The 11,950-nt window shown below is 41.7% G+C and overlaps 1 protein-coding gene across 1 annotated transcript; it reads right to left on the reverse strand.

The window, feature by feature from the left end:
* Positions 1-415: 415 nt before the first annotated feature.
* Positions 416-10,638, reverse strand: LOC309620173 (uncharacterized protein CXorf66 homolog). The gene is given in 4 exon segments (XM_082376230.1): positions 416-2,831; positions 2,834-3,129; positions 4,121-4,277; positions 5,322-10,638. Coding segments are annotated over 4 exon segments (1,203 nt in total). The 5' UTR covers positions 5,410-10,638; the 3' UTR covers positions 416-2,169.
* Positions 10,639-11,950: the final 1,312 nt, after the last annotated feature.

An 11,950-nucleotide genomic window follows, 5' to 3' on the forward strand; every position in this document is an offset into this window, starting at 1 on the left:
TGATGACCTTATGGGTAGAGATCCCATCAGGGGACCACCAGTAGAGGCAGAGGCTATGGGGAAGTCAGATCTGAATGAACATAAGACATCTTTTTTTTTTTTTTTTTTTTATTAAGCAATTTTTAAATTTATTTATTTATTTATTTTTGCTGTGTTGGGTCTTCGTTTCTCTGCGAAGGCTTTCTCTAGTTGTGGCAAGCGGGGGCCACTCTTCATCGCGGTGCGCGGGCCTTTCACTATCACGGCCCTTCCCGTTGTGGAGCACAGGCTCCAGACGCGCAGGCTCAGCAATCGTGGCTCACGGGCCCAGTTGCTCCGCGGCATGCGGGATCCTCCCAGACCAGGGCTCGAACCCGTGTCCCCTGCATTGGCAGGCAGACTCTCAACCACTGCGCCACCAGGGAAGCCCAAGACATCTTTATATGCCCCTGGTAGGTTAGGAAAATGGCCCAGATTGATTAAAGGTCAAGTGAGGATTTTGGTCACACCAGTGGATTGGGTGATCTGTGAATAAACAGGCACCCTAGAAACTGGTAGTGAGAAGGCAGTACAGCATAATGAAAATTTGAACATAAGCCAATCATAGATTCATGTCTTGATTCAACCAATTAATAGATGTGATCTTACTAAACGTTACAGAGTCTCGGTTAACTCATATAATTCCCCATATAATAGGGGGCTGTTGGGGATTAAATAAAATATGTGAAATATGAGGAAAGTGTTAACACAGCAGGTCGGGTTGTTTGGTCCTTGTATGTCAAGGGGACCGGGAACCATGATTTGACCATTGGCCAACCCTGTGGGAATGTTCTTATGTTAATGGTTGATGATCATGTTTTGTACACCTGATTGCTTTGCACAAACATCAACATTGGCGATGTGCATCTGGTTTCATTGTTGGGATCCTGAGTTTCACTTGCCATGGCTGGTCATGTAGCATGATATACCTATGGGACCAGCTCTCAATAAAAGCCTCAGATGCGGAGGCTTCCCTGGGCAGAGACATTTTGCACATGTCCCTCTAGTTTGTTGCTAGAGAGATAGCATGTCTTAGGTGGCCCCAGATGGGTAAGTATTCAAAAGCGTGTGTCCAACCTCTCTGGGTTCCTCCTGATAGAGGTCTTTTTCCTGTTGCTCTTGGTCTGTATATTTTTGCTCTAATAAACCTTAGCCATGGGTATAACCTGCTTTTGAGTCTTGTGAGTTCTTTTAGTAAATCAGCAAAATTGAGGGGAGGGTGGCCTTCAGACTCACAAGACATAAAGAGACCAGTACAATGGCTGGCAAATAGTACACATTCAATATATGCTAGCTATGACATTTAACTTATCCTGCTATATGTTACAGGGGAGTAACCTCACTGTACTAGAATATAGGCTGGGACTCCAGGACTTTGTCTGCTTTTCTCAACCATGCCCTTGGAAGAAGGAAAGGATAACCTCTCATCAGTGGGGAAGTTAGAGAATATAACTCCAAGGTTCTTCCCTGGCCTCCCACCCATGCCGATTCAGAGTGGGAAGGTACCATGTGAAGAAAATGGGTAGATATCAGACCTCCAACTGGGACATTTTGAGAATGCACAACAGGGCAAACTCTTTTCTTTATCATTTTGAAGGATAACAAAAAGAATGGAAAGCCTTGTTGAGAGTTATGAAGACTAGAACACTTAGACTAACGTCATGGCACTCCAGGTGTGGGTGCTGGAGGCTGGACCCTTACTTTGGTAGCAGTCACAGGAGGCAGTGGTATTAGAAATGGCTGTCAGGAGTTTGCCCAACGCAGCCAGAAGCAAGTACACAGAGCCATTTCCACCAAACACTGGGCACTACAGAAAGACAGACTTAAACTGTGAGGACTGTATGTAAACATGAAAAAAATAAGGTTAATTGGGTTGAGACTTCAACTGAGGGCTAATCCAAGGGAAAGAGGAGTCCAGGGTACCCATCTTGCAATTCCTTTCTATATTTATGTGTGTGTGTTTATGGTTCCCATCCAAGTGACCAGATCTAAATAAGATACCTCAAAAGAGCTTTATGCCTCTAAAATGCAATAATAATTACAATAAGATCATTTGTTATGTCATGCATTTAATTACTATTTTTCAAGTAAATTGTCTCCAAGATGGATAGGTCTAACCTCAGTAGTGATCCCAAGTGGATTTTCCCTCTATCAGGGTCTTAAAGGATGGTGAGCATAAAACAGTTGGTATAAGTTTGCTTCTTCATGCGTGGTTTTAATTTTTATTGAGCCCTTCATTATTTCATGGGTGGTTTTATAGATGACTTCCTTGCGTTTTATGTTGCAGATAATGGTTATCTCCTTGCCACTGTCACCATCACCGTAGTATGTCATCATATCACTGTCACTCGCATTGCCACAGAGTGCATTGTGTCTGGAATCTATCTTATGAAAGGACTTGGAAAAAGGCTTCAGTTCGCGTGGAAAAGGTGGGTTTTGAGTATTCTTCTTCTTCGCCTCTGAAATATTATTGGCGAAAAACTCAGAAGCAGCTCTGCAAACAAGGCATTTTTCCTTGTAGCATAGACAAGACTTGACTGGTTGAGGCCTAGATAATATGTCTGTCCTACCTGCACTAACTGACCTCTTTAGAATAGGATGTGTGTGGCGTTTGGTCAGTTTCTGTAACCTGGATGGCTTGGGCAAGCTTTGACTTTGTGGATAGGATGGGCAAGGAGTTTTGGTTGGCCTGACCAGGTATTGTAGACTGGCTAGCCAAGGTGGCCTGTTGGCCTTACTGGGATAGGATGAACTGACTTGATTGACTAGCTTATGGGCATGAGCTTGCTTACGTGCCTTTTCTAGACTGCGTTTCTATGTGACTTTTCCTGGTGGGATGATCTGAATACTTTTTTGGGACTTGATGGCTTACGTGACTTTTCTTGACTCAAAGGCCTGATTAACTTTTCTGTGCTGGATGGTATGGATGCCTTTTCTGGACTTGAGAGCCCAGATAGCTTGTCTATACCGGATAGCGTGGATTGTGTTTCTGGACTGCACAGACTAACTGTCTTGGAGTCACTGAATGATATTTTGGATGACCTGGATGACTTGGCCATTACACCTTCTTTCTTGACCCTGAAAATATAGAAAATTTGGAGTATGACAATTTAAATCAAAAGAGTACCATTGCTATCACCAGAAAACACAGGCTATTGTGTCATTTTAGACTTCTGGTCTTTTTTTGGCTCTAGCAGGAAAATTGAACACAGTAAGAATAGGAGTGTGGTGAAAGCCATGACTCATGTTACAGATATGAACAAATGTTGAATGCTTTTCCTTTTTCTTAATTTTACTGTTTCAACCACAGTTCATAACCATATAGTCTACGTATGGAATGACACAAAATTGTTTCAAATCTACTGTTGAGAGGGAGAGAGAGAATTTTATTTATTCCAGAAATTAAACTTTTTATAAAAAAGTCACAAGTTGATATGCAACTGAGGCACAAATGTCACAACTTGTCACGTATAAAAAAAAACACTCTTTAGACCAAATTCATTGTTTTCCTATCATATTTACACCATCAAATTTTCTCTCCATGCATATTTATATTCACAATATTCCTCTAAAACCAAAGGAATGGAACACTGGTATATTTCAGTCATCAGTCCTTGGATTGGGAAATTTTTAGGGAACTAGTATATCAGGGCCAGCCTGATCCTCCTATATGAAAGCCAGGGACTGAGATCACTGAACACAGTTAATAATTTTTCATGCTATTATGTCTTAAAACGGTAGATTATCCAAAATATTTTATTGTCTTTGGAATGCAGAGACCCAATGCCTTCTCTCTCTCCTTTTTCATTCTGTCTTATTCAGATAGTCATTCCCTCTTTTCCTAGACTCAATTTATAATGAAATTAGCAGCCTGGGCCTCAGCTGAACCCTGAATAAGGGACAGCTTTGGCTAAAGTTGATAATGTACTTGAAATAATTTGAGCTGATATCATTTAAGCGAAGGTATCCACCCACAAGATGTTGGTAGCTCTTTTGAAGTCTAAAGTTAACATTAACTAACCATAACAACAACGAAAACTCCTACATGTATACACACACATACACACACCTTGCATTCTTAATTCAAAGGTGTAAAACTTACTTTCCTGCTTCGGGGGCATCATCGCTCATACAGTAATAATGGAGAAAGCAAAAACAGGTATAAACAAAAGCTATGATCATAACACCAATTATGATAATGAGTAGATGTCTCCAAAAATTGTCCATTTTGGTCTCCATTGATTCACGGTGCTTGGCTCCTGTCAAAGAGATTGTATCACCAGAAAATGTGTCAGGTAACCAAGTTTCCTTCCATTTTGATGGTGGTTTGTCACTGTAGGTCAAAGTCAAATCTCTTCATCAATTATTTTTTTAAGCATGATAAGTGCCCCACTGTTATTTTCTTCCCTCTATCAGGTCCCCAACCACAGTCTAGAAGCCAAATCTGGGAGTTATCTCCGGCTAATGAGTATAATTACCTGGGTTACCCCTGCATCATGGCTTGCTTGACCCATTGCCTAGGTTTCTGAGTGTGTGTGTATGTCTTGCATGTGTGAATGCACTTGAGTGTTAATGTGTATGTGAATGTGTACGGTGGGAAAGGGGATAGGACAAGAAAAAGCCCTTCTTGAAACCTACTGTGTCTTAGGTACCATGCCACATTCATTCACATAGCATTTTCTCGTTTGGCTGGTGGTGGGTGCGGTGGGGGGTGGTGGATTGGGTGGGGAAGGGGAGTGAAAGGGGGCAACATGTCTGTACTCTTTATGCTTCTATGTTGCTTGGAATTTTTACACAGAAGAAAAGCTCTTAGGTGTTGTCCTAGAAATTCTTGAAGACCTACTAATAGTAACATCCAAGAAACAGCAGATTTCTTTTTTTTTTTTTTTTATACATTTTTTTTTTTTTTTAAATTTTTATTTATTTATTTATTTATTTTTGGCTGTGTTGGGTCTTCGTTTCTGTGCGAGGGCTTTCTCTAGTTGCGGCGAGCGGGGGCCACTCTTCATCGCGGTGCGCGGGCCTCTCACCATCGTGGCCTCTCTTGTTGCGGAGCACAGGCTCCAGACGCGCAGGCTCAGTAATTGTGGCGCACGGGCTTAGTTGCTCTGCGGCATGTGGGATCTTCCCAGACCAGGGCTCGAACCCGTGTCCCCTGCATTAGCAGGCAGATTCTCAACCACTGCGCCACCAGGGAAGCCCAAACAGCAGATTTCTTAAACACAGCTAGCTTGCCTAATTAAGTGCTTGAATGCATAATATAATAGATCATAATTTCTAAGTTTTAAGGTTAAGCACATAACCTGTAGTAGACGGTTCATCACTTTGGTTTGTATTTAAACAAGTATTTGTCCAAATGAGTAAAAGTAGGACATAAATAAAAAGATTCATGTCCAGGGCCTTGTTTAAATGTTTCTTCTACCAAGGAAACTATTGGATTTGATATGGTTCAGCTTGTTCTAGGGGTTTATGACATTATCATTCTGTGTCATATGCTGACAGCATAATCTCACCATGGGGAGGCATGAGCTTCTATGTACAAATATTATCAAATGACTTTTAATCATTTATTTCTCCTTTACATCAAATATTCTATCAAATTTGAATCAAGAAGACTGGGACATTATTAAGCACAGAGGGAAGTATTTAGAGAAGGCAGAGAAACTGGGATAGCTCTAGATATTGAAGACCTATTTTTCCTTATTAAATGTTAAGGAGGCACCTTGCAGCCTTGTAGTAGTCTTCTGTGTTATAGAGGTTAAATCGTCTTGGGGTATAAGTTTTTAGGATTTTTTTTCTTAGTAAAATTAAGATTTTGAGTAGTCCCTCAACCTTTTTATTGAGCTGCTATTAACCATCAGGCTGAAGCTCAGTCCAATCATTCATTTATTCAACAAACATAGAGTATTCCTATATGCCAGACACCATGCTTAATGCTGCAGATCCTAAAATAAGCAAGATAAAAATCCTTGCACTCCTGGAATTTATATTCAAGTAGAGAATTCAAGTAATTACAAGATAGTGTGAAGTGGGCTGTATTAAGACTAAGCACAGTGTTTGGGGAGAGAAAGATCATTTTAACAATGACTGGAGAGAATGGATTAGAGGGGAGCTCCGTCTGTTTGTGGGGAGACCACTTACGGAGAAGAGAAAAGATGGTTACCGAAATTGAGGTATTGAGGATGAGATAAATGGGTGAATTTTTAGAAATAATAAAAGAGTTGAATAGACATGATTTGGTTCTTGATTGATTGTTAGAGTGAAGGAAAGGGAAGAGTCGAGGACAGATCAGAAGTCTGGCTTGGACAACTGAGTAGCTATTGGTACTGTTCATTGAGACAGAGGACACAGGAGAAGCTGCCGCTTTGAGGAGAATGGGAGTAGTAGAAGTTGATGAGTTCAATCTGGGTCATGTTGAACTTAAGGTTCTCATGAGATATTCAAGTACACATATCCAGAAACCAGTTAGAGTTCAGAAGATGATTTAGGCTGGAAGTCATCAGCATCTAGAACAGGGCTTCTTTATGCTTTTTGTGCCATTGGCAGTCTGGGGAAGCCTGTGGAGCCCATCTCAGAATAATATTTTTAAACGTACAAAATGAAATGTATAGGGTTACAAAGGAAATGGATTGTACTGAAATAGAGTTATCAGATACAAAACTTGTGATGTAGTAATATATGTAATTATTGATTCATTAAATAAAGAGATCTGGCAGTGGATCTAATAACTACTATACACTGAAATGATAAGCATAAACAATATTTTGCGGTATCTGCAACAACTGTAATATATGAAAATAGATATGATTTCTAATACTGACAAAGTCACAGACACAGGTTATATACTACTGTGGTTTGTTGCTTACATTCATAATTGGGAGAAATACTAAATTTTCATTAGAGATTGGTGGAAATAAAAATGTTTTTTATCCATTCAAGTTTACAAATTGCCTGAATTCAATTCCTGTATCTAAGTCAGAAACCCAATCTAGAAGCTAACTGAAACCCATAGAAATGGATGTGATCAACCCAAGGAGAGAAGGTAGAGAGGGCAAAGTGCCCAGGACCAAACCCAGAGGAATCCCAACATTTAGAAATTTAGTAAAGGAGCCTGATCTAGCAAAGAAAGTCCAGAAGTGCCAGAGAGGTAGGGAGGAAAACCAGGAAAGTGTGAGGTCCTAGAAACCATGGTAAGAGAGTTTTTCAAGGCACTGGGAGTAGTGACAATGACAAATACTGCTAAATATCTGAGACAGATAAGGACTGAAAAGAAGTTAAAATGGATTTAATAACAGAAAATTCACTAGTGATTTAGGCAAGAGCACTGTTTCAGTGGAAAGGTAGAGACGGAGGCCAGATTTCAATGGGTTGAAGAGTAACTGAAGCTGAGGAAGTGGAGTCAGCTAGTGTAGACAATTCTTTCAAGTATGACTGCAAAGGGGAAAAATAGGGTGCTTTCTAGAGGGGCATGGTGGACCTGGGGAGGACATTTTGTGAGAAGGAAAAGAACTTCTCAATTAAAAGCTGATGGGAAAGAACTAGTATGGGGGAAGATATTGAAACCACAGAAAAGGGTGAGGATAAATGATAGAGCCAGGCTCTTTGGGAGCAATAAAGAATGCCATAGTTACCCTCCCAGTGGGTACAAGTGCAGATCAAAAAGTCAGAATGGGATACAGAGCCATGCAGGATGGGCATGGGGATGGGAATAAAAGGCTTAGGGGGAGGGATTTGAAGAATTTCTATCTGAATGCTTCTGTTTTCCTAGTGAATGAAGAGGGGGAGTCATCCTTTGTCGGGGGTTAGAGGTTTGAGGACAGTAGGGAAGGTTTTGGAATAGATGCTGTGCAGAATGGAAGGACTGAAGAAACTATCTGATGTGACGTGATTGGGCATTTTGCCCTTTTTCTGGCTTAAGAGAAAAATGTTTCCCTTTAATGATAAAGCTGTTTCTATGGCAGTTGATGTGTTTATTAAGTTAAAAAATTAATCATCATGATGAATACTACTTGGGAAGTAAATGTTAATCAGGGATGCTACATAACAGCATTCAATTTTTTGAAGAATTTTCCCTAACAATCATATTAAGTGGCTCTATAATTAATGGACCAGTACATACTGTTCAAGCAGCTGACTCATCTCAGAGCTCTGAAGCCTAGGCCCTTAAAGCAAGGGAACAACGAAACCTTTGCTTAGTAGATGCTCCGGTCTCCCTTTGTTCAGCCTGTCCTCTGCCTGCCCTAGTTTCAGCATCACATATGAACAAGGGCAGCCTATCTGCAGGAAATTTCCCTGGAGAGGCCTGCATGGTTACAGGGTTCTGTGGCAATGGCGAAAACACAGTGCATTTCCCCAAATGGACTGGCTCTTTCAGTTTTGTGTTGCATCACCAGTAAGTCATTCTGAAATATTTATTGAGGGCTTCTTATGTGCCATTGGGGTTTCAGTGGGAGAGACTAATGGGGTGGGGGAAAGACATTAAACGAAAATAAGCAGTGATAGATATTATAAAGGTGCTAGGAGAGCCGCGAATAACAGGTTTGATTTCATCAGGAGGGTCAGAGGAAGTTTTCCTGAGGAACCAATACTGGGGCTGAGTTCTGAAAGATGAATAACAGTAAATTATGAGAAGAAGAAAGAGAAGAATGTCCTAGGTGGAGGAGACACATGTGCAAATGCCCTGTGGTGAAAGGGAGAGCAGCAAGTTAGAGATACCAAAGAAGGTAAGAGCTGAGACTAAAGAAGTTTGGGCCTTGTAGGTCAAACTAAGTGCATAAAGTTGGACTTTATTCTACGAATAATGGGGTACCACTGAAGACTTTCTGGCTAGAGAATAACCTGATAAGATCTGCATTTTAGAAAAACCACTCTGGCTGTTGTATGGGGAATAGATTGGTGGGGCATGAGTGGAAGAAAGTAGGTAAGACAATTAGAAGGCTGTTACATAGGTCCAGGTGATAGAGGATGGTGGCTTGAAGCAGAGTAGTAGTGATAAAGATGGAGAAAAATCGACGAATTTGAGGAATATTTTGATGGTGGGTAGGACTTGATGAAGGGTAGGCCATGGGGCGTGAAGGGGAGAGAGGTAGCAAGGATGATTAATTCCTTCAACGAAAATGTGTTGGGTGTCTGTGTGACTTTCCCTTTCCCCTATGTGCTTTGCGTTAAGCATGAGCATTCAAATAGACACAGTCCCTGCCTTCAAGGAGTTTGAAATCTAATGGGAGAGAGAGACACGTAAATAACCAATCACTAAGTTGTGTAATGTCTCGCAGGCTGTGATGTCGCAGGGTACAGTGCCACAAGAGCACACAAAAGGAGTATCTATTCAAAGTGGGGACTCCTGGAGATGACCCTTGAGCTGAGGTGGGGTTTTTAATTCATTTGTTTTTAAATGTGGGTAGGAATTCCTTGAACCCAAATAGGAAGGAAAAGAACATTGCGTTGCACAGGCTTCAATACGTGTGAAGCGTGGTTGAAGGAACTTCATTTCCATGTGGCCAAAATGAAGACTATGGGGAAGGGCTAGCTGGAGACAAAGCTGGAGTGGGTAAGCGGGGTAACCCTTATAAAAGGGTTGTGTGCTAAGGACCTTTCTTTAAGTCTGTTTCCTCATCTTTAAAATGAATAGAAAAAAGATGAAAGGGTAAGCCCGTAAGGGTAGCAGCCTTCGAAATCATCCTTTTGGGGCCATTGGAATAGAACAAAACTAAATATTCTTTGGAAAATAAAATTCACTTTTACCCTGAAGCTCTAAATAATCCTGCTCTTCAAATACCTTTTAACTGTATAAAGATCAGAAAATGCCATTTTTACACAATGTTATATGTCAATTGTATCTCAATAAAGCTAGGGAAAAAAACTAAAAAAAAAGTTACTTTATTGCTTTTTGAATCAAATAATCTTAATTTGGTGCTTATAAAGTAAAAGAATATTGGTCAATCCTTTTTTAAAAATAATTAGTTAATTAATTTTTGGCTATGTTGGGTCTTTGTCGCTACGCACGGGCTTTCTCTAGTTACGGCGAGCGGGGGCTGCTCTTTGTTGCAGTGCGAGGGCTTCTCATTGCGGTGGCTTCTCTTGTTGCAGAACATGGGCTCTAGGCACATGGGCTTCAGCAGTTGTGGCACGCGGGCTCAATAGTTGTGGCTCATGGGCTCTAGAGCACAGGCTCAGTAGTTGTGGCAAGGGTTTAGTTACTCTGCGGCATGTGGGATCTTTCTGGACCAGGGCTCGAACCCGTGTTTCCTGCACCGACAGGCAGATTCTTAACCACTGCACCACCAGGGAAGTCCCCTGTCAACCCTTTTTAAAATCAGTTTTTTCCCTAGTGATGGATAAATGATAAACAATATGTTAGAGCTGATAATTTCAGAAATAGCTTCCAAATTAATTTATCATTAACTTCATATTCACAATGGATACAAAAGCTATACTGTACTTTTTTTTTTGCTTTAACATAGATTTATATGATTTTCTTTTATTTGTAAGCTCACATGCCTAGCATGTTAGAAATTCATTTTATTCAGAAATTCTGGGGTACAATTTTGATCAAAATTGTGCATAATAGATGTACTTTAAAATCCCATTTGTTGCTTCAGATTTGTTGTTATTGTGTTTCTTTTTTTTTAAATTTTTATTTATTTGTTTATTTATTTATGGCTTGTGTTGGGTCTTCGTTTCTGTGCGAGGGCTTTCTCTAGTTGCGGCAAGCGGGGGCCACTCTTCATCGCGGTGCGCGGGCCTCTCACTATCGTGGCCTCTCTTGTTGCGGAGCACAGGCTCCAGACGCGCAGGCTCAGTAATTGTGGCACACGGGCTTAGCTGCTCCGCGGCATGTGGGATCTTCCCAGACCAGGGCTCGAACCCGTGTCCCCTGCATTGGCAGGCAGATTCTCAACCACTGTGCCACCAGGGAAGCCCTATTGTGTTTCTTTTTGCCAGAACTATGCTGAGGCTCAGAGAGGCACTTGCCTCTGTCACAGAATTTAAGGGGTGCCCAAACACTCAGTAATCAAGATAAATAATATTTTCATGTAATATTTTAAAAATCAAAATGAATGCACAAAATGTCCATGAGGTACAAAATAGCAAATATAATTTTTAAATTTATTTATTATTTTTGGCTGTGTTGGGTCTTCGTTGCTGCGTGCAGGCTTTCTCTAGTTGCGGCGAGCAGGGGCTACTCTTCACTGCGGCGCGCGGGCTTCTCATTGCAGTGGCTTCTCTTGTTGCAGAGCACGGGCTCTAGAGCTCGCGGGCTTCAGTAGATGCGGTGTGTGGGCTCAGTAGTTGTGGCACATGGGATCAGTAGTTGTGGCTCGTGGGCTCTAGAGTGCAGGCTCAGTAGTTGTGGCGCACGGGCTTAGTTGCTCTGCAGCATGTAGGATCTTCCCGGACCAGGGCTCGAACCTGTGTCACCTGCATTGGCAGGCGGATTCTTAACCACTGCGCCACCAGGGAAGCCCTAAAGTAGCAAATATTTTAAATAAAGACAGGACCTGACCCTACACTTGCCTCCCCCTAATCCCAACTCTGAGTCTTCAGCCTGCAGGGCCATCCTTATCCTTGTCTACTTTAAAACCCAGAAGGGCAGGGTCCAAGGACTCAGCCGGTGCTTCTAAACAGGGCTGTGTACCCAAGACTCCTAGAAATGTCTCTAGGTCTTCTGCCCCAGGTCTCTGCTCCTGGGCTCCTGTTTGATGATCCTCTGTGAAGAATGCCTCTTCCTGCTTTCTCTCCCCTTACCTCTCTAGAGCTGAACCGTCGCCACTTTTCTGATTTCTCCCCTATTATCTGATTATCTTGCTCCAAGAGTCTGGCCAGCACGGGTCCCATTGGAATTGGTAGTACCTGAGCTTGTCCTAGCTCCCACTCAGGCAAGTTTGAATCCTTGGCCCTTTTCCAGGTGAGAGGCAGGAACAACTTTTCT

Source organism: Balaenoptera borealis (genome assembly GCF_965194805.1).
Source record: "Balaenoptera borealis genome assembly, chromosome: X".
NCBI lineage: Eukaryota > Metazoa > Chordata > Mammalia > Artiodactyla > Balaenopteridae > Balaenoptera > Balaenoptera borealis.